Genomic DNA, 20033 nt, shown 5'->3' on the forward strand with positions numbered 1-20033 from the left:
ATACCAACATCCACTAAAAGGAGCCAGGGCTCCTTGGACAAGTCAACACATCTAGGTCTGGGACTGGAAAGCAAGGGACTTATCACAGACTATAAAGGTGATGTGAAAAGAACTCAGAAGCCAATTGAAGGGCTCTCACTGGCTACAGAGGATAATTGGGCATCAATAAGAACAGCAATACGTTATAACACATGGAATATATTTAAATTCATAAATTCGAGGACTACTAAACACAACTCATTGGTGACTTTGGAGGTGCTTAGAAACCTCTTTTAAAACCCGCAAAATAAAAGAGTGAATCAATCATTATTCAGTGTTCCTATACAAACTATACCCTAGGGTAGTCAAATAATTAATCAGGAGAAATTTCTCCTTATAGAAGTATGTGAGCTAACGAATGAAGAAAGAATGGTAGAATTAGTATATCACTGTTTTTAATCTAATAAAATAATGGATATAGCAATAATCAGCAATGGCTAATTATATATATATATATATATATACATATATATACACATGCACACAAATACAATGGCAGTTAGTCATTCCATCTGATAGAAGAATAAAACACATGTGAAGTGCTTTGCCCCAAGCAAATTAAACATAAAAGCACTCAAACAAACAAAAAAAAATGGAATCTAATCTGATCAAGACACTAGATCTAATTCCCCATAGCCAAGATATCCAGGGGCTACAGTGACATGGAAAATAACTCCTTGTGAATGCAACAACCAGCAAAATCCGGATGGTGGGAAAGAATAGAGGGCAAGTGATGTGGTTTCTTAAATAAAGTAGGTGGGAAGAAGAAAGGAGGGAACCTATACTCTTGCACATTTTCAAAATATTTCACGATAAAAAGATTTTTAGAAAATAAAATTCCAAATTTTGGTGTTTTTAAATAATGTTAATAGGCAAGGTGGATTCAGGTTTTGTGATCTTGAAGTTGTGTAATTTAGGATATTCTTTCTAAGAAAAAGAATACAAAATTAACAATTCAAATAGGGTATAAAGCCTAAGACAGGCCCACCCAAGTGGGATGAGTGCAAGTTAAGCTTCCTCAGCTCCATGGTGCGTCTCATCTCCCTCCATGAAGGACGCTCTGTGGCTCTGCACCACGTGGTTGCTGCACACCCTCTGCTCACCTCCACTGGGCCCCACAGCAGTGCTCCTCTCTGAGCGCCCGTGCACTGGCCTCCTCCACGTCTGCCAACGTGTCTTAGCTTCTGCCACCCTTTGGCTCATCCTCTTCCTGTGCCCAGAAAGTTCCCTGCATGCTCACCATTCTCAGAATTCTTGTTTTCCTTCATATTTGTACCAGATATGTTAATTGCTGCTTCCTCTCTTTCCTAGATAAATTGATGTGGGACTGTTAGAAATATGGGCACTACCCCTAATTCATTCTGCTACAATATCATTTTCTCTCAATTTTGTATTTATTTATTTTCAACAAAGTAAAACTTGTTATGCACATATGTTCATCGGGCAAAAACAAACAGAAATATGGTTTCCCTAAAAGTCTAAAAGCAAGAATAGATTGATAAAAAATACATGAAGCTAGAAAGTGGCTAATCAGAGGACTTATTGCACCTGCTGGGGTTATTAAGAATAGCCAACATTCTTTGCAACAGCTGCCATCCGGAGATGGAGTCTGTTTCCCCACTCCTTGGCCCTGTGCTGGTCATGCACCTTACATGACCAGTAGAAGGTGGCAGAAGCAGCATTGCACACATTCCTGCAGGCCACCCAGAATGCTGCTTCCTGGTAAACATGTCCAAGGTAGACTCGTGGAGGAGGAAGAGGAGAAAGATTCCTAAGCCCAGCCAATGGAAGCCCAAATACGTGAGCCAGCCCAGCTGACACTACATGGAGCCAAGACAAGCTTATCCACCAAATCTTGCCCAAATTGCCAACCCATAAAATCATGAGCATATAAATGGTTATTGCTATAATAAGCTGATTTGTTACACAGAAACAACCGATATATCTTCTTAATCCTAATCATGTAATAAAGATATTCTCTATTCTCACTGACTTAGAGCTTATGTGTTTCTAGGAGAAATATTGGCAAGAGCACTACACCTTTCTTTATTCTGTGAGTCATGTAAAAGTTGTCAGAATCAAAATGGTATCGCTAATGTTAAAAATAAAACAAAAAGAAAAAACAAAATAGCCCCAACAAGTAGAGCTGGGATAGCCTTGAAGAGGGGGTTCTTAGGCCTGTGTGTCTGTTAGCAAAAACTATCACTAATGACTGCAAAAAGCACAATCTTGCACAAAGGCCATTGCACCCTTACACAAAAATACTTCCCAAAGGACACCTGACCAACAACTGCTTCTCCAACCTCAGACCGGCATCACTCTTTTTTTTTTTTTTTTTTCTTTTTTGAGACAGAGTCTCGCTTTCTTGCCTAGGCTAGAGTGAGTGCCGTGGTGTCAGCCTAGCTCACAGCAACCTCAAACTCCTGGGCTCAAGCGATCCTCCTGCCTCAGCCTCCCGAGTAGCTGGGACTACAGGCACAAGCCACCATGCCCGGCTGATTTTTATATATATATATATTAGTTGGCCAATTAATTTCTTTCTATTTTTATGGTAGAGACGGGGTCTCGCTCAGGCTGGTTTTGAACTCCTGACCTTGAGCAATCCGCCCGCCTCGGCCTCCCAGAGTGCTAGGATTACAGGCGTGAGCCACCGCGCCCGGCCCGGCATCACTCTTGTTAGTGATATTCATAGCCAAGGATAATTATTTCTAAACACTTACATAATCATCCTCACTTTTTCCTTTAAAAACTTTTGTCTTCCTTTACTTCCATGAATACAGACATAATTTACTATGATATGCATATTCCCATTGTAATGCTTTACACCCAAATACATATATTTTTCTTTTAGAAAGCCTTCTCTGCTTGTTATTTAGCTTGTCAGAAATTCTTTACTAATTCAAAAATACTTTCACTGCATGTCATCAAGTATGCTCTAGGACAATAAGATTCGCCTTGTTTAGGCTCGTGAGACTTCCTACTGCACCCTAGTGGCCACTAGATTATGAGCCATGCGTTCATCATTAACATTGAGGAAGATCATTTAACCAACATTAATAAAGTGTGTTAAGGTTTTTCACTCATACGCGCAAAATATCATGCCAATTGGCCCCATGAGCTATGTCATAATTCATAGCCTAGAGGTTAATATCTATTTCAAGATTCAACCAAGGCCAACTCACAAGCAAGTAAGAACTCATAAAAGAGAGAGAAACCCACTACCTACAGGATGAAGGTGATGCTGTGGCATGCCACAGGCCTATGTCAGCTTCCCTGGAGTGTTGACTGCCCAAAATGTCACAGAAGACTGTAATTAGGTGAGGATTGGACTATCTCTACATTGAACCTGGAACTGGAAATGTGAGACTGCTTCTCACCTCTCCTCTCTCAAACCCATTTCACAGAGGAAAGAAACAATCACAAGGAACAAAAGTCCTTGTCTTTTTCGTTCCATCCATCCCTCCTCCCCTCCCTCCCTCCCTCTCTCTTTATGTCTTTGTTTCTCTTCTCTTCTCCTCTAGCTGGGTTCATTTTCATACACAAGAATTTCACCTTTCAAACTTTCAGCTACATGGAATTTGTTGACTCACATGATCCAAGAAACTCCTATTACACATTATCTTTCATTAACATTGCATGAGGCTGCCTTGCTAAAATTGAGTTCACAGTAATCATTAATCATACCAAGGCCTGGAATGGATTTCCACTTTAGCCAGGACAGGGAAACTACTGTGGCTTGTCTCCAGGTCCTCCCCTTGCTGCCTGTGCCAGCTCTCTTAACCAGGACTCGAGACTCTTATCTGTTCTCTCACAACCGTCTCTGCAACAACCATGGCCACCTTCGTGGAGCTCAGTACCAAAGCCAAGATGCCCCTGATCGGCCTGGGCACCTGGGAGGTGAGATGGAAATCCTTGGACACTCTGCTTCCCTGAAGGGGCATTTGAGTGTTCTCTTCTCTCTGCCTTTAGCTGGGAAAGCCCTGAGACTGGGCAGTGGTTTGGCAAGATGAGATTCAGCCCTAGAACCAGGACCCAAGTTGCTTTCTTTTCTTAGGGTTGATTCAGGCTGCAAAGCTCCAAGACTAGATAAGAGCTTCCCTAGCGACCTACAAGTTTCAAGCGGGGGTTGAATTTAAAATACTTTTCCAGAGAAATTTATCTAAAATACATCCTGGATCTAGAACACTAAAAGGAACTCGATATTTCAGGAGTCTTGGCCCTTTTTTATGAACTGGGTGGCTGAGAAGAACAGATGCAGAGCTCTGAATGCCCTGGTACTTCTTGCCACCCACAGTGTGAGACTTGGATCAGCAGCTTGTTAGAAATACAGAAGGTCAGGCCCCACCCCAGGCTACTGCATCGGCGCCTGCACATTGACAAGATCCCCAGATGATTGCCATGCATGTTAAAGTCTGAGACATGCTGAGAGCACAAAGGACCTGGACTGGGGGGTCAGGAGTTCTGGTTCTGGCTGACTGTGTAAATGGCCGCTGACAAAACATGGCAAGGCACTTCCTTGTGCTCAGGGAGGTAGATCCTGAGCTCTCTTGGGGTGAGTTTGGCATTGTTCCTCATCTTCTTACTCTGCCTTCTTTGCCATTTCCATTGATGGTAGCACCTCCCTAACTAGGTACCATGAGCAATCCTTGGATTTTCTCTTCCCTCTTGTCCCAGATGGCTAATGTCCTGTAGAGTCTGCCTCCTCTGGCTCTTTGTTTCTTTGCACCCACATTCACCATCTGTTCTCCTGGGCTGGAGGGCAGGAGCCCTTTTTGTTTCAGTGCTTGACCTTTCTCAGGAAAGCTTGGCTAGGTTGAACCAAAACATGATATTTCTACTACTATTTCCTTCCTTCCTTCCTTCCTTCCTTCCTTCCTTCCTTCCTTCCTTCCTTCCTTCCTTCCTTCCTTCCTTCCTTCCTTCCTTCCTTCTTTCTTTCTTTCTTTCTTTCTTTCTTTCTTTCTTTCTTTCTTTCTTTCTTTCTTTCTTTCTTTCTTTCTTTCTTTCTTTCTTTCTTTCTTTCTTTCTTTCTTTTCTTCTATGAGGGCAGAATACAAACTCCATTCCAAAAAGTGTTTCTATGTCTTCTTTTCCTGAAGTAATAATGATCTAATGGTTTGCATCTACTGAACCTTACTGTGTCAGGTGATTTGCTGAAACTTCACACTCATCGTAGCAGGCAATCGCCAGCACAGCCTCATATGGCAGGGGCTAGTATTTTTCCCATATTGCAGACAAGGTTTACAGAGATTGAATCATCTCAACCCCACACAGGAAGTGTGTGGTGGAGTATGGGTTTATGCTGTAATGACAATTTTTCAGATCCTTAACACTGTTTGGGGAACTCATCTAAAAATTCCTCTGGGTTATTTGGAGTCCAGTTTTCAGCCTGGTCTTTAGAAAGTTGCAGTGGAGATCATTTGTCACACAGCTGTAGACATTTCATGAGTGACCTGGATTAGAAGGAAATTGACTTTTAGCTAGGATAAGACATGAGGCCGTAATCATAAATTATTATAACTTTCTTTCTTTCTTTTTCTTTTGAAAAGTTTAACAAAGTTTGTATCCCCTGGAATATGTACCCAAGAGGGCTTGAAAAAGTTGAGTTCAACAGGGAGAGCCTATTGGCGGTAGTCTGTGGAGAAGAGGATATAATGTTAGCAGAGCATAATGCTGGGCACCTGGAGTTCCAGCTACTTGGGAGGCTGAGGCAGGAGGATCACTTGAGCTTAGGAGTTCGAGACCAGTCCAGGTGATGTAGTGAGATCTCGTCTCTAAATAAATAAATAAACAAAAAGCACATACGATGGGCTTTCCTGTTTCTTTTCAGTCTCCTCCAGGCAAAGTCAAAGAAGCTGTGAAGGTGGCCATTGATGCAGGGTATCGCCACATCGACTGTGCTCACATCTATAAGAATGAGGGTGAGGTGGGGGAAGCCATCCAAGAGAAGATCCAAGAGAAGGCTGTGAGGCGGGAGGACCTCTTCATCGTCAGCAAGGTACACGGGGCTCCTCTGAGGGGGGGACTTCCCTGCAGAGCAGGAGGAAGTAAGTGGATCTGCTCAGCAGCAAGAACTCCCTGGGCCTCTCCTGTAGGGACTGATTGTCCACCCTCTTCCTCTCTGCCTGTATAACAGAGGTGGGTGCCATGATGTCCACACTGCAGACCAGCACTGGGGCTCCCCTACACCCGCCTGTGGGTTGGTTTCTTGTAGTTACCCAGAATCCAGTTATTCAGAACCCTAATGAGTCCCCTGTTCCCTGCCTGGGGGGTCCATCTGCCCAGTGGCAGTCAGAGGCTGGGGTGCAGTGAGGGCTTCAGGCCGACCCCACCTCCCAGCACTGCAGACTCAGTGGTCAGAACTCGCCCTGAGTTCTCAGCTAGAGGGTGTTTTGAAAAACAGTGGGGGCATGTTTTATTGTCACACATTTTTTTTATTTTATTTCAGTCTAGTAAAAGGTGAGTTATAAAAGGTTATAAAGAAAGAAGTAGCCATTGTGTGTGATGGGTGGAGTGTCACTGGATGCGCATAATACACAACTTGCAAAAAAACCACTAGTTTTAGGTACTTGGAAAGCACACGCATGTGGTGGGAGCAATAGATCCCACTGTGTGCAGTGGGCAAGTATAGAGAAACTCCTGGTAAAGTCATCTTTGGGCTCAGTAGGCTAGGAGATGGGGCAGTGCAGAAATAGGACCCCATGCTCCCAAAGGCATAAGGATGCTTGAAATTTACAAGCTAGACGACACAAGGCCTGTCCTCAGAAAGCCGAGAGCTGAGGAAGAGAATTGCAGAAATTACACAAATCAAATATAAAATCAGTGGCCACATTTGCTAAATGATATCAGAGACATACAGAGTACTAGGAGAGATGGAAATTAATGGCCTTCAGCTCTTAAGAAATGCCATTGACTTGCCGAGCCCTGGTGACCTTCCATACTGGATCCTGTATGGTAACCAATTTTGCTATAAGTGACCCTTCCCCAGGTTAGATCAGGGGCAAATCAAAAGCAGGGAGAATGAGATTGATGAGGCCCTCTGTCTCCCTGGTATTAAGGCTCATAACTACCCTCTTTGCAGCTGTGGCCCACCTTCTTTGAGAGAGCCCTCGTGAAGGAAGCCTGTCGGAGGACCCTCAAGGACCTGAAGCTGAGCTACCTGGACCTCTATCTGATTCACTGGCCACAGGGATTACAGGTTAGAGTTGCCCCCTTTCTCAGTGTCTAGTTTCTGAGCAGATGCCAGAACATGGCAGTTGTGCCAGACCTGGGGGTGGCGTGGGCTGGAGCAGGAGGACTTGGCTTGCAAAACTGTGAACTGCAAGTGGTGGGGAAGAGAGGATGCAACGAAAATTACTGGAAGGGGCAAGCCACATGTGGCTGTTGAGTTGGCCACGTGCCTGGCTGTAATTGATGTTATGTCTGACAGAAACCATGATTTCTGGCATCCCAGACAAGCTTCCACTGCCATATCACCTTTGTCTTCATTCTGTGCCCAGGGTTCCCCTTCCAGGAGAACTCTTGCAATAGTCTTACATAATAGTATTTCAGGGCTCAACCCTCTTATTAACCAATGCACTTCCTGGGAGTGGCATCTTGGAGAAAAGTCCAAATATGGTGCTGCTCGAAGGTACCAGCCAGTCCTCACTGAAGAAATTGCACTCATGGCCTGGGACTCTGCTCCTGCCTGCTGCTGAGAGGTGGGAGGGATATGAATTCACAGCTAGGGTGATGATGGCATGCCACCCCTAACTCCATGTTTCTAGAGGCTTCAAGGTTAGAATTTGGCCAATATCTTATCCCAGAAAACCACATGCTTAAGATCCAACCCTTATCTAGTGATCCTAAATTTAAAATTTTCCCCCAAGTGTACATGGGGTCAGAGTGTATGAGGTTAATGTAGTTGGATTCTGGAATGTTCTGATAATGGATTTTAAAATATATCCATCAGTTTCTAAAATATAAGAATTTATATACTATAGTAAACTGATATAGATATTTTATTGCAATTCACAATTTTAAAATGTATACTCCAGAGTTTGAAAATGTGGTGTGCAGGTGTGAGTTAGGATCCTGAAACCTCATTTAATGGAGCCAAGAGTCTGTATACACATCCCAGTAAACTTCTTGTTCTGCATTTACAGCCTGGGGAGGAATTTTTCCCCAGAGATGACAAAGGCAATATCATTGGCAGTAAAACAACATTCTTGGATGCCTGGGAGGTAAGTTCCAGCTTCTTCTAAGTGTGCTGGAGAGAAAAATTTCCTCCAGTCTTCCATGAGACTCCACGTTGGTATGAAGGAGCCCATGATCCTAATGCTGTCTAATGTCATCACTGTCATTCTCTAGTTCTTCCACTCCTTCCTTCTTCTTCGCATTTGGCTTTTGGGTCCATCTGACACTATTTAAATTTCAAGGCTAACACTGAGTCCTCAAATCAGAGTGGAGATTATATGTGCCACAATTTGGCTGACACACATTTTTCTGAAATTAGAAGGAGGCATTTGGAGTGGAGATTTTGGCCTAGGTTTGCAAGTATTAGTTGAGCAACTGTGGGCAAGTTATTTAACTTCTGTAAGCCTCTGTTTCTTCATCTTAAAAAACAAAAGTCTTATAATCCATACTAATAATACATATCTCTCAGGATGTTGTAAAGATGAAGACAACTGCCATGCCAGGAACTTTAGTCATGGAGCCCATTTAGCATCCACCCTAGGAGGCAGTGTTATTCCCTTTTATATATGATGACATTGAGACCCATATAGGATGGTAACTGGTCCAGGTCATGAAGCAAGTATATTATAGAGCTGGGAAGGGACCCCGGTTCATTCTGGCTCACAAGTCCAGCCCCAAAGCTGTTTGTACAGTCTTTGGCATGCAGTGAATATAAACCCAAACACCTCTCAGGTCAAATGATGACCTGTTTCACATAATTCATATTCAAAGTTGAATTAAGAGTTGAAAGTTTTTCTCATAATTTTCTTTTGTGGACTTCTCTTAAATATTCATTAAAAAATCAAAATTCATGTTCACCTGAAATATAACAGTTAAAAATGGTAAAGCAATACAAACAACTCGTTCCTAGCAGCATCCAGTTGGTGGAATCTCCCCACCCTGCATTCTTGGTCGGTTCCAGGCAAACCCAATCTTTGCTGAGCTTGCTGTTACCTACCCTACCTCATCACAGTGCAAGTAAAACCAAATTTTATAAAATTAACAATTTAAGGTTAAATAAGCTTAAACAAGGGTGTTAAATACAAGACACTTCATCAAAGCTTCTGTCTGAAGATAAACAAATCTGGCATTGTACAAGTGATTCTGCTGGCTCACAGCATGCAACGGGTTCTACTAAGTAAGCTAATTTACTCCTTTTTTTTTTTTTTTTTTTTTTTTTTTTAGCACAGCAACTGTACAAAAGTAAACTAAGAGTTGAGGTGAATATCACAACCCAGTGAACCATTTACAAGAGATATGTATCTTTTTTTTTTAAGTCAAAACACTGTTAATATTCAGGCACCATTTGTTCCTGTAAATAATTAAAGTCTCCAAAGTAACTGCATTAGAACTAGTGTTCAACACATCAGTGCTTTTACCCCCCTCTGATTTTTTCTTAAGCCTTTTGTAAATAAATGTTAATAGAGAACAAAGTGAATGAACATGTTGTAAATGAATAGTGGCAGAAGGACTCCAAGAGTTAATTGTGAGCTGTCTGTGTAGGGTCACACATACTTGCAAGTTTCTATTGTATTTTGTAACCTGCAAATGTAGTAAGCCTAAGCTTTCTGAAATGCTTGATATGATGAAATGAAATGTAACTTTTCTGTGGATAGTTTCTTTAAAAGTATTTCTCTACAAGCACAGCATCCTTGCTGCTTTGATCTCTAGCAACTAGCAGTGAGAAAATGTAGAGAGCAAAACTGACATGGTTACTGAGGGGAAAGGGTCACAAAGCAGAGAAGTAATCATTTCATGACGGCGATGTTAGCAATCATGTGAATGTATTTGAGAGAAATGATTTTGGCAAGTACAGTTGTCCCTTCGTATCCGTGGGTTTGCCATCCATCATTTCCACCAAATGTGGATTCAAACTATTTATGGGAATAAGAGGTAGCATTACTACAGTAAAATATAATATAAATTTAAAAATAGAGTATTGCAACTATTTATATGACATTTTCATTGTCTTGGGTATTATAACTAATCTAGAGATGATTTAATGTATATGGGAGGATATGTGTAGATTATGTGTAAATAGTATACCATGTTCCATTAGGAACTTGAACATGCAAGGATTTCGGTATCTGTGAAGGGGGTTTGGTTCTAGAACCAATCTTGCATCGATAATGAGGGATAACTGTGAATCATTAAATTTGCCTATTTTTTTTTTTTTTTTTTTGAGACAGAGTCTCGCTTTGTTGCCCAGGCTAGAGTGAGTGCCGTGGCGTCAGCCTAGCTCACAGCAACCTCAAACTCCTGGGCTCGAGTGATCCTTCTGCCTCAGCCTCCCGGGTAGCTGGGACTACAGGCATGCGCCACCATGCCCGGCTAATTTTTTTTTTTTTTATATATATATCAGTTGGCCAATTAATTTCTTTCTATTTATAGTAGAGACGGGGTCTCGCTCTTGCTCAGGCTGGTTTTGAACTCCTGACCTTGAGCAATCCGCCCGCCTCGGCCTCCCAAGAGCTAGGATTACAGGCGTGAGCCACCTCGCCCGGCCAAATTTGCCTATTTTTTAACATGAAGAACACTCACTAAAAGGAAGTGTGGAAAATCTATCTGGATTTCTATGGGTGGATTTTTTGCTTTCTTTCTTGCTTTTTTTTTTCTGCATAATGACATTTTTATTTCAACATACTAGTTTAAATATAAATGGCCAGTTGTACATATTGTTCCCTACCGGTCCTTTTTTTTCTTTTTTCTTTTATTGAGACATCACAGTTTACATTTTTATAGGATACGTGTGATATTTTGTTGCATGCATAGAATGTGTAACGATCAAGTCAGGGTATTTGGGGTATGCATCACCGTGAGTATGTATCCTTTCTATGTGTTGCTAACATTTCAAGTCCTCTCTTCTAGCCACTTTGAAATATGCAATATATTGCTTGTAACTATAGTTTCCCTAGTCACCAATGGAACATTAGAATTCATGTCTTCTATCTAATTGTAAGTTTATATCCATTCACCAACCTCTTTTCATTTCCTCCTGCCACCCTCACATTCTGCCCCACCTCTGGTATCTATTATTCTCTTCTCTGTCTCTATGAGATTAAGGTTTTTAGCTTCCACGTGTGAGTAGGAACATGTGGTATTTGTGTTTCTGTGCCTGGGTTATTTCACTCGACATAAAGACCTTCGGTTCTATTTAGGTTGCTGCAAATGACATGATTTCATTCTATTTTGTGGCCAAATAGTATTCCATTGTATAAACACCGCATTTTCTTTATCTTTTTGTCTACTGATGGACATTTAAGTTGCTTCCTTATCTTTGCTATTGTGCATAGTGTTGCAATTACCATACAAGTGCAGGTATCCATTTGATACATTGATTTCTTTTCCTATGGATAGATACCGAGTAGTGGGATTGCTGAATTCAAATAGTAGTATTTTTTAGGTTTTCTGAGAAATCTCCATACTGTTTTCCATAGTGGTTGTATTCATTTACAGTCCCACCCAGAGTGTATAGGAGTTTCTCCATACATGGATAGGCTTTAAAAACTGTTCTGAAGCTCTCTGGGTTACGTGTAAAATAAAAATAAAAAATAGGCCGGGCGAGGTGGCTCACGCCTGTAATCCTAGCTCTCTGGGAGGCCGAGGTGGGCGGATTGCTCGAGGTCAGGAGTTCAAAACTAGCCTGAGCAAGAGCGAGACACCGTCTCTGCTATAAATAGAAAGAAATTAATTGGCCAACTAATATATATAGAAAAAAATATTAGCCGGGCATCGTGGCACATGCCTGTAGTCCCAGCTACTTGGGAGGCTGAGGCAGGAGGATCGCTTGAGCCCAGAAGTTTGAGGTTGCTGTGAGCTAGGCTGATGCCATGGCACTCACTGTAGCCTGGGCAACAAAGCGAGACTCTGTCTCAAAATAAATAAATAAATAAATAAAATAAAATAAAAATGTTTAAAACCCCAAATAACTACCAGGCATAATAAAGTGCCACCTATAGTACGACCATTAGATTTGCTCAGCAAGGATATGTCATTTGTAGTTCAATTCTACTAGTCAAAATTAGCAATAATGAAAGAGCAACAATTCATGTAATCAAGAGCCATACTAAATAAAGTTTGAAAATACCTTATCTTATAAGTAACAGACTATACACAGAAGTAAATCAAATACTCTTGGGAAATTTATGAAGTTATCAACTTATCATACATGTCTGCTATCTTTCTCATATAACTAACTAAGTATAAATCCATGGTAACATGTGACAGAACACCATGAATGTAATAATACAAGCTGTGAGCTGGTTGAACCCACGTGCTAGAAAGTGTTCAAACTACAAGTTGACACTGCTGTTCTTATTAAAAAATTTACATATTCTTTTTGCCTTAATGACCATACAAGTCATGATTCAACCATGTAGTCTTAGATTACTTGTTTGATGTACTTACTGAAATAACTGTATTAAGCTTCATTCCATCAAAAAAAGATAATTACTTTCTTTTTGAGAGTGTCAAAATTGTAGCCATAAAAAAAGTTGAATTCTGAATTCTAGTACTTAACTAAGGAAAAAGACTAACAAATTTCTCTTCTTGCCATAAAAAAACTTCCTGTTGGAGAATACTTGGGGAAGGATAGTTTAATGAGTGCTGTAATGATTTATGAGCATGGACTCAACCCAATGAATATTTTATTGCTAAGAATGAAAATTGTGGCAAGATTCAGAAGATAGTCTAAGATCTCTGTACTCATCTCTGCATTAAATTTGCTAGGAGGGCTCTGTCATATCAATTACCCTAGTAAAACATGACCTCTTAAATATCTTAGGAAGTATTCATTGTGAGATGTGGACACTAGCATACTTGTAATGTCAGTCCCACCATTTTTTAATCCTAGTCCTTATGATGATATTAAATATGACAGGTATCTCACTATCTTCTGCAAAATGTACCCTGATTTCTACAGTGCTGTCTTCTACATCAATACAAGAACGATTGACATTTTGAAGTCATGAAAAGATGGTGAAGGAAAGAGGCTGTTATTTGGAATAGGCAGGATTGAAATGTAAGCATTGGATGTTTAGGTGGACCCATAAGTTCAGTAGAAACCTCGTTGAACACCTGAAAGCAGAGAGGGCAAAAAACATGGAAGGAAGTCGAGATGTATCATACAGGCAAACTCAACCTGACCTGTGGCACACTCAAACTTTTATATTATCTCACTGCCCACTCAGGAGTTTCAGGGACCTTACGATCACACTAATTCTAAACTCTTTTGCCTAGTTTGAAGACATTCATCGTCTACCCTAGCAACTCACAGCTTTGTGCATTAAAATCACCAGAGGAGTTTCAAAATCACATTGCTAGGTTGCATCCACAATGAAATCAGTAACAGGCTCTGGGGGTGAAACCCAGGAACCAGTCTTTTCTAAAGATCTCAGGTGATTTGAGTTGCATCCCAAGGTGAGAATCATGGCACAAGTATGCCCTGAACGCACCTTGCTTCCTCCTGCCTCTCAGCCTTTGCTTCTGCCTTCCTCCCTCACCTCTCTTGTTTTTCCTCTCTTGCCTCCAAGATTTTTAAATTATTTTCTACTGGTATGGTCCCCCCTGACATCTGTGGTCCATGTGAATCCCTTCCTTCTCTGCCCTCACTGCTTCTCAGTGCTGGGCCACTGTCACGTTGAGGCAGCCTCTGTGTTGTGGCTGTTTGCTCCACAGATGGGAACCCCAGCACTTTACTAGGACTGTAAGGATCTCAGAAGAAGGAAGCACATGGTGTACTTTTATATCCCAACTACTGGCAGGACCTGGACATGGAATAAATGCCTAGTAAATACATGTAGAGTTTGAGTTGCTGCTAACCCATATGGTATCTTTGGGCAAGTTTGCAAAAGGCTAATAATCTCTAAAATAAGAAGAAGATTCCATTCTTTGACGTTGACATTGTTTCTGAAGTGGAGAGCACAGCTGGGTAGGTGGAGAGTTTACCAGATTCCAGCCCCACGCAGTCCTGGGCTGGACACCCTGCCAGGGCACAATGTATCTGTGTGGCCGTCTCCTACTGCAAACCACACTGTGGGTGGTGTGGGAGAGAGTCACTCAGAACCAGACAAGTGATGCTTCTTCTCCCCGTGCTGCAGCCTTGTCCCAGCTGACCCAGCTCCCCAAGGTTTGGGAAAGGCCAGAGCAGCAAGCCCATAAAAAATCTTTCCGTTTTACTCCCAGCATCCTTGGGGCTGGGAGGGGTGGTAGGGCTAGACCTGATGCTGATGGGCTCCCCAGCCTGGACTGCAGTTTCCTTTCACTGCTGCAGCCCACCCTGCTTTGGCGGATGCTTTACCAACATCTCCTGCCCCAGAGACACTGAGGCGAGCCAGGGCCCCTGCTGTCCCTCTGGGTGCACAAGAGGTGTCCCTTCCCTGACAGGCCCTGGAGGAGCTGGTGGACGAGGGGCTGGTGAAAGCCCTTGGCATCTCCAATTTCAACCACTTCCAGATCGAAAGGCTCTTGAACAAACCTGGACTGAAATATAAACCAGTGACTAACCAGGTAAATTCTGTCTGGGAAGAGGGCAGGGATTTGGGCCTATTATTGCTTATATGTTTGGAGGCCAGTTCGATGCTACCTACTGAGTCTCCCCTCAGTGTCAGTGATCGGGGCACTTCGGGAGCTGTGAGACTGCTCTCAGGGTGGGTTAGCAAGTGTGTCGGTGGGCAGGTGCTTGGCCTTTGCTTGGTGGTCTTTCTCTCTGTGTGTAGAACCCAGTATGAGAAACTCACATAGCAGGCCGACTTCCCTGGTGCTGAGAACTGTTTGCTTTTGCAGATCGAGTGCCACCCATTCCTTACACAGGAGAAACTGATCCAGTACTGCCACTCCAAGGGCATCACTGTCACGGCCTACGGCCCCCTGGGATCTCCAGAGAGACCTTGGTGAGGCTTCTGAGTGGTGGGTGTTTCTGTTGATATTCTTAAAAATATTATCTTATAATTGATGTATTTATTAGACTATGACTCATCAGAAGGAACAATGTGTCTAAGGTAATGTGTTTGGAGTAGGCAAATAGAGTGAGAAAAGATGAGAATTAAAATGGTGACATGCCTGACCCTCTGAGAATACTCCAGTTCATGCACCCAGGGCTGGACTGGACCAGACTTTGCAAAGCACTGATGCTCAGAGCCCATGTGTGGTCCCATGGGAGGGAGCCAAAGCTTTCAGGTCTTCCTGCCTGTCTGGTAGATGGAGAGGCTGTGATGATCAGCCTTGAGCCATCACTTGATTGATGTCCATCTGCATGGGGTAACTATGGTGATTATTCACATCTACCATCTTTCTACTGCCAGGGCCAACACAGGTGACCCTACTCTACTGGAGGATCCCAAGATTAAGGCAATTGCTGCAAAGCACAAGAAAACCACAGCTCAGGTACAATTTCTTTTTTTAAATAAAAAAAACCATATTTTTTCAGTCTTATGTTTTATTCCTTATACATTTCATTCCTTAAAGAAGTAGTAAATGGGAGATGAAGCCCACTAAATTGCATACTTGAAAGCCTGTTGGAACATCTAAGAAATACAAGGACTCTCACAAAAACAAGGATCACCTGAGTCTCACAGCTTCCTGTGAAGCCCTGCAGCCCAGTGACAAATCATGGCGTTGGAGCCTAGATACTTGGGTTCAGACCATGACTCTATGATGTATCAGCCTTACGACCCTCATGCTACTTTCCTTACTCCTAAACAAGGACAATCATAGGGTTGTTGCTAGGATTGAGGGAGTTCATCAAGCTGAGGACTGGAAGTGTCTCTGATAGTTGTTAAGTGCTCAGAGAACAGTAGCTGCTGTAAGTAAAGCCACAGTGAGCTGGAGAGATGTTTTATTTTTCATCTTCACAGAAAAAGAGTTCTTGTAGATCAGTGGAAACATGATATCCCCTTTCTGCACAGGTTGCAATCCGGTTCCATATCCAGAGGAATGTGGCTGTGATCCCCAAGTCTGTGACACCAACACGCATTGTTGAGAACTTTCAGGTAAGATCCCAGCTGCTTGGCCCTGGTGTTCCTCAGTGGGGTAGGGCCAGGAGAGGCCTTCTTGCTAGGCTTCTAATTTCATCCCTGCATTGTCGGTGACCCTAACCCCTTTGACCACCCTGCCATTCTCAGTCCGGGGAGCTACCTAGCAGAGCTGAGATGACTGATCCATGGGCTAAGGACCGGTCCCTGCCCTCTGGTGGAGGTGAAGCCCTGTCAGGTCTGAGCCCCCCTGTGCCTCACACCACCGAGGAGACCCCTGGATTCCCCTGAGCAGTGAGGTCATGAACCACACCCTAGAGCAGACTGGCCTGGCCTAAACACCCATCTGCCAGCAGCAGACGAGGTGTGGATTGTCTGGAGCACTGTCCTCTGGGAGAACCCATCAGGTTCTCACATTTAACATGCGTACCTGTGGTTAAATGTCAGCCTGGTCTCCCTCCCTTTGCAACATTAATTTGATAAGCACTGCAGTCTGTGTAGGACTTAATTTAGAGAAAAGTTTATAACCAGTGAACATAACATATGAACCTCCTGTGTCCAGTTTGTGCTCTGGATGTGAGCTCACTCCATGCTTGAATGGCTGGTGGTCTGAAATGTCAACAGTAATTGCCTTGCCAATGATACAGTGGAACTGTCCTCTTCCCAGGTCTTTGACTTTACACTGAATGAGGAGGAGATGGCGACCTTACTTACTTGTAACAGAGACTGGAGGGCCTTCCCCTTGGACATGTAAGTGGCATGAAATTAAATTAACAAGTGGGATCAACAGGAGTTCTTTTAAAGTGGTAAAGGGTTTCCTGGAAGGGAGGAAAGCACTTGTGATGACCTTTGTCTCCAAATTGCTATTTTCTTGCATTAAAAAAAACGAAGGTTGGAGTACCTGGGAATCGTTATGAGGACAGACACATTCCTAGTTGATGTTCATTGTCTGAAGTTCTGGATGTAGAGCTAGAATTTTAAGAGAGGACCAAGTCATTACTAGGTAGTAGGCAGTGCATTCATTCATTCATTCACTCAGTAAATATTTATTGGTTCATCTACTACGTGCCAGGCATTTTCAAGGTGTTTGGGTTACATGTTGCACAAATTCCTGCATTATGGGCTTATATTCTAGGGAGGGAAAACAGAAATAAGTCAACTGAAACTATGTACGTCAGATAGTAACAAATGTTATACAGAAAATAAAGTAGGGTAAAATGGATAGGAAGTGCCGGGTGGTGGTGGGCTTGATGCTTTATGTGGGTGCGTCAGGAGAGACTTTGCTAAGGTGACAACTGAGCAGAAAAGTAAACAAGGTGAGGGAGGAGCCCCATGGATGTTTGGGGGAAGAGCATTCTTGGCAGTGGTAACAGCAGGTACAAAGGCCCTGTGGTGAGATGGTGTTTTGAGCATTCCAGAAGGACACTGAGGCTGGAGCAAAATAAGTGAGGGCAAGATTGGGCAGACATGTGGTCAGAGAGAGGAGTCAGTTGCTCAGAACATGCAGAATGGCATAGGCCACAGGTAGGACATTGATTTTAGCTTTGAGTGGGGTAAAAAGCCATTGCAGGATTTTGCAGGATTTTGACCAGAGGAAGGGTGTGATCTGACGTATGTTTTAATGGAACCACGCTGACTTCTGCACTGAGAGAGCACAGAAGACTGTTGTAAGCAATCATCCAGAGAGGAGAAATGGTCACAGGACCTGGGTGTGATGGTGATGCAGGAGCAGAGGAATGATCAGATTCTGCGTATAGTGGGAAAGTAGAGCCAAGTGAATTTGCTAACAAATTAGTAGTCAAAGAGGCCTCCAAATTTTGGTTGTTTTTGTGTTTGCCTGAGCAACACAAGAATAGATTTGCCATTTGGGGAAAGACATCAGGAGTTTGGTTTGAGATATGTTTGTTCCCATTAGACATCTAAGAGGGAGTATCAGATGGGCAGTGGGGTACATCAGTGTGGAGTTGGGGGGAAGGGCTGCGCTGCAGATAAATATTTGGCAGTCCTGACACGTGAGTGGTGTTTAGGGCCACAAGATTACATGAACAGTTATTGAGGAGAATTTACACCATCAGTTAAAGGACTCTGTAGTCTAGGCGTTGTTATTTGTATGCCTCTTAAAGGAGGTAGGAATAACTTTATCTTAAATTCTTTAAATTTTTACAAGTATTTGACAAAACATATTTACTCTGGCTAGGTGATCTTTCAAAATGATCTCTTCTCTATCAATATTTTCTGATAAATATAGCTAATGAAACATATCAAAGATATTTGTCTTTGGGAATTTGACTGCTAAAATTTATTTCTTCCAGGTCCAAAATGCAACTGCAATTTGATAGTCTTTCTATGTTTTTAAAACCCAAACTTGATTTTTCACTTTTGCAAAGCTGTTAGACTGTTGCCAGCCTTGATCACGTATGGTGACATTCCATGCCTCTCCTGTCCACCCCCTGTACCATGCAGCAGCCTCTCCCCACCTGACAATTGTTACTTTTATCCGAGGTTGACAAGCAGCAGCTACTTAGAGTAAAGAAGAATGATGAACATAAATGTGTCTGTCCCCCAAGCTAAGCTGCTTCTGCTCCTATGAACATCATTTCCCCTGGAGGCAGTGGATTGGGGCGGTCAGGAGTAAATCCCCCTGGCTTCAAATCCCAGCTCTACCACTGATTTATGAGCTGTGTGAATGTGGGTAAATTTGCTCTTTCCCAAGATGGGTTCTTTGCAGAGTAGGAATGATAATATTAATCACAGCTAATGTCCACTGAATGTTAGCTGAGCATGTGCCAGGGTTCTAGACCGTTTCCCTGTGTTACTATGTCACTTAATACTCACAACAGTCCCCAAGGTGTTATTTCCCACCTCACCATGTGGTGAGCATGAGGTGAGACAGTCCCGGGAAGGCACTTCGCTGGGCAACAGGCACACGTGACCTGTCATTGTGGGTTTATTCTCCTGCCCTGGTCCCTCCTTGCCTGGCCTCCTTTCTAGCACGGCCCTCACATCAGCCTGAGGGAGGGTCAGGTGAGAGCACCCTTCCTGTGTGCTTGCAAAGTCTTTGGAGAGGAGCCTGAGAGAACACAGAGACCACAGAACCCACCAGAGAAGAATGAGTTTTAAACCCGAATTGTTGCTTTTGTGGAACAGGTTCTTCCTTATGCTTGTTTTGCCTGCAGATTTTCTCATTTGGAGGATTTTCCCTTCAGTGCAGAATATTGAAGCTGAGACTCCTGATGCGATTACCCAGTGGGTTCTCCCTCTTCACTGATGTACAAGTCTCGCCATTCGTGTCTTCTTGTAGCCAATCTTGTCTGAAATCACACGGAGCCTGGCCCTGTTGTAGACTAGAATCCAGGTAGTGTTGTATCTAGATGCACATGTTCAACTAGGAGAAGATTATCATAGAAGAGCGTGGCTCAGATAAGGAAATGACAATTGGTTTTCACTTATTTGATCTGAACAAATGATTGTCAAACACCAGAAATTCTGATAACAATGAGGATGCAAGGAATCAAATGAATAAAAAATAACAACAGTAACACACATGTGTTGAGAGTTTATTATGCGCCAACACAATTTGAGGTGCTTTTCTTGTGGGCGAAGTCATTGAATCCTGGAAACAACCCTTTGAAATAGATGTCCTTGTCTGTGGTTCACATTTGCAGAAGAAGATACAGGCCTGGGGAGACCAGGGAACTTGCTCCAGACGCCCCAGGGAGTGAGAGGTGAACAGGCAGCAGGGTCTGGGGAGCTCCTGTGATCTGCTCTCCTCTTCCTCCCCAGTCTTCTGGTCTCCTTCCTCCCTGCCTT

General features: G+C 42.9%; 1 protein-coding gene across 1 annotated transcript; it reads left to right on the plus strand.

The window, feature by feature from the left end:
* The first annotated feature begins 3746 nt into the window (after window positions 1-3746).
* AKR1B10 (aldo-keto reductase family 1 member B10) lies at window positions 3747-19762 on the plus strand. Its single transcript, XM_012739755.3, has 10 exons — window positions 3747-3936; window positions 5870-6037; window positions 7121-7237; window positions 8184-8261; window positions 14638-14760; window positions 15037-15143; window positions 15555-15636; window positions 16158-16241; window positions 16891-16973; window positions 19400-19762. The coding sequence occupies exons 1-10, from the start codon at window positions 3871-3873 to the stop codon at window positions 19440-19442; spliced, it is 951 nt and encodes a 316-aa protein (XP_012595209.1). The 5' UTR covers window positions 3747-3870; the 3' UTR covers window positions 19443-19762.
* Window positions 19763-20033: the final 271 nt, after the last annotated feature.

Source organism: Microcebus murinus, chromosome 9 (assembly GCF_040939455.1).
Source record: "Microcebus murinus isolate Inina chromosome 9, M.murinus_Inina_mat1.0, whole genome shotgun sequence".
NCBI lineage: Eukaryota > Metazoa > Chordata > Mammalia > Primates > Cheirogaleidae > Microcebus > Microcebus murinus.

What these genes read in the sequence shown, in the direction of transcription:
- AKR1B10 (XM_012739755.3), top strand. Translation starts at nt 3,871, where the DNA reads ATGGCCACCTTCGTGGAGCTCAGTACCAAAGCCAAGATGCCCCTGATC. An exon ending in ATAAACCAGTGACTAACCAG is followed by an intron (nt 14,761 to 15,036) that starts GTAAATTCTGTC and finishes TTGCTTTTGCAG; the next exon opens with ATCGAGTGCCACCCATTCCT. An exon ending in ACAAGAAAACCACAGCTCAG is followed by an intron (nt 15,637 to 16,157) that starts GTACAATTTCTT and finishes CTTTCTGCACAG; the next exon opens with GTTGCAATCCGGTTCCATAT.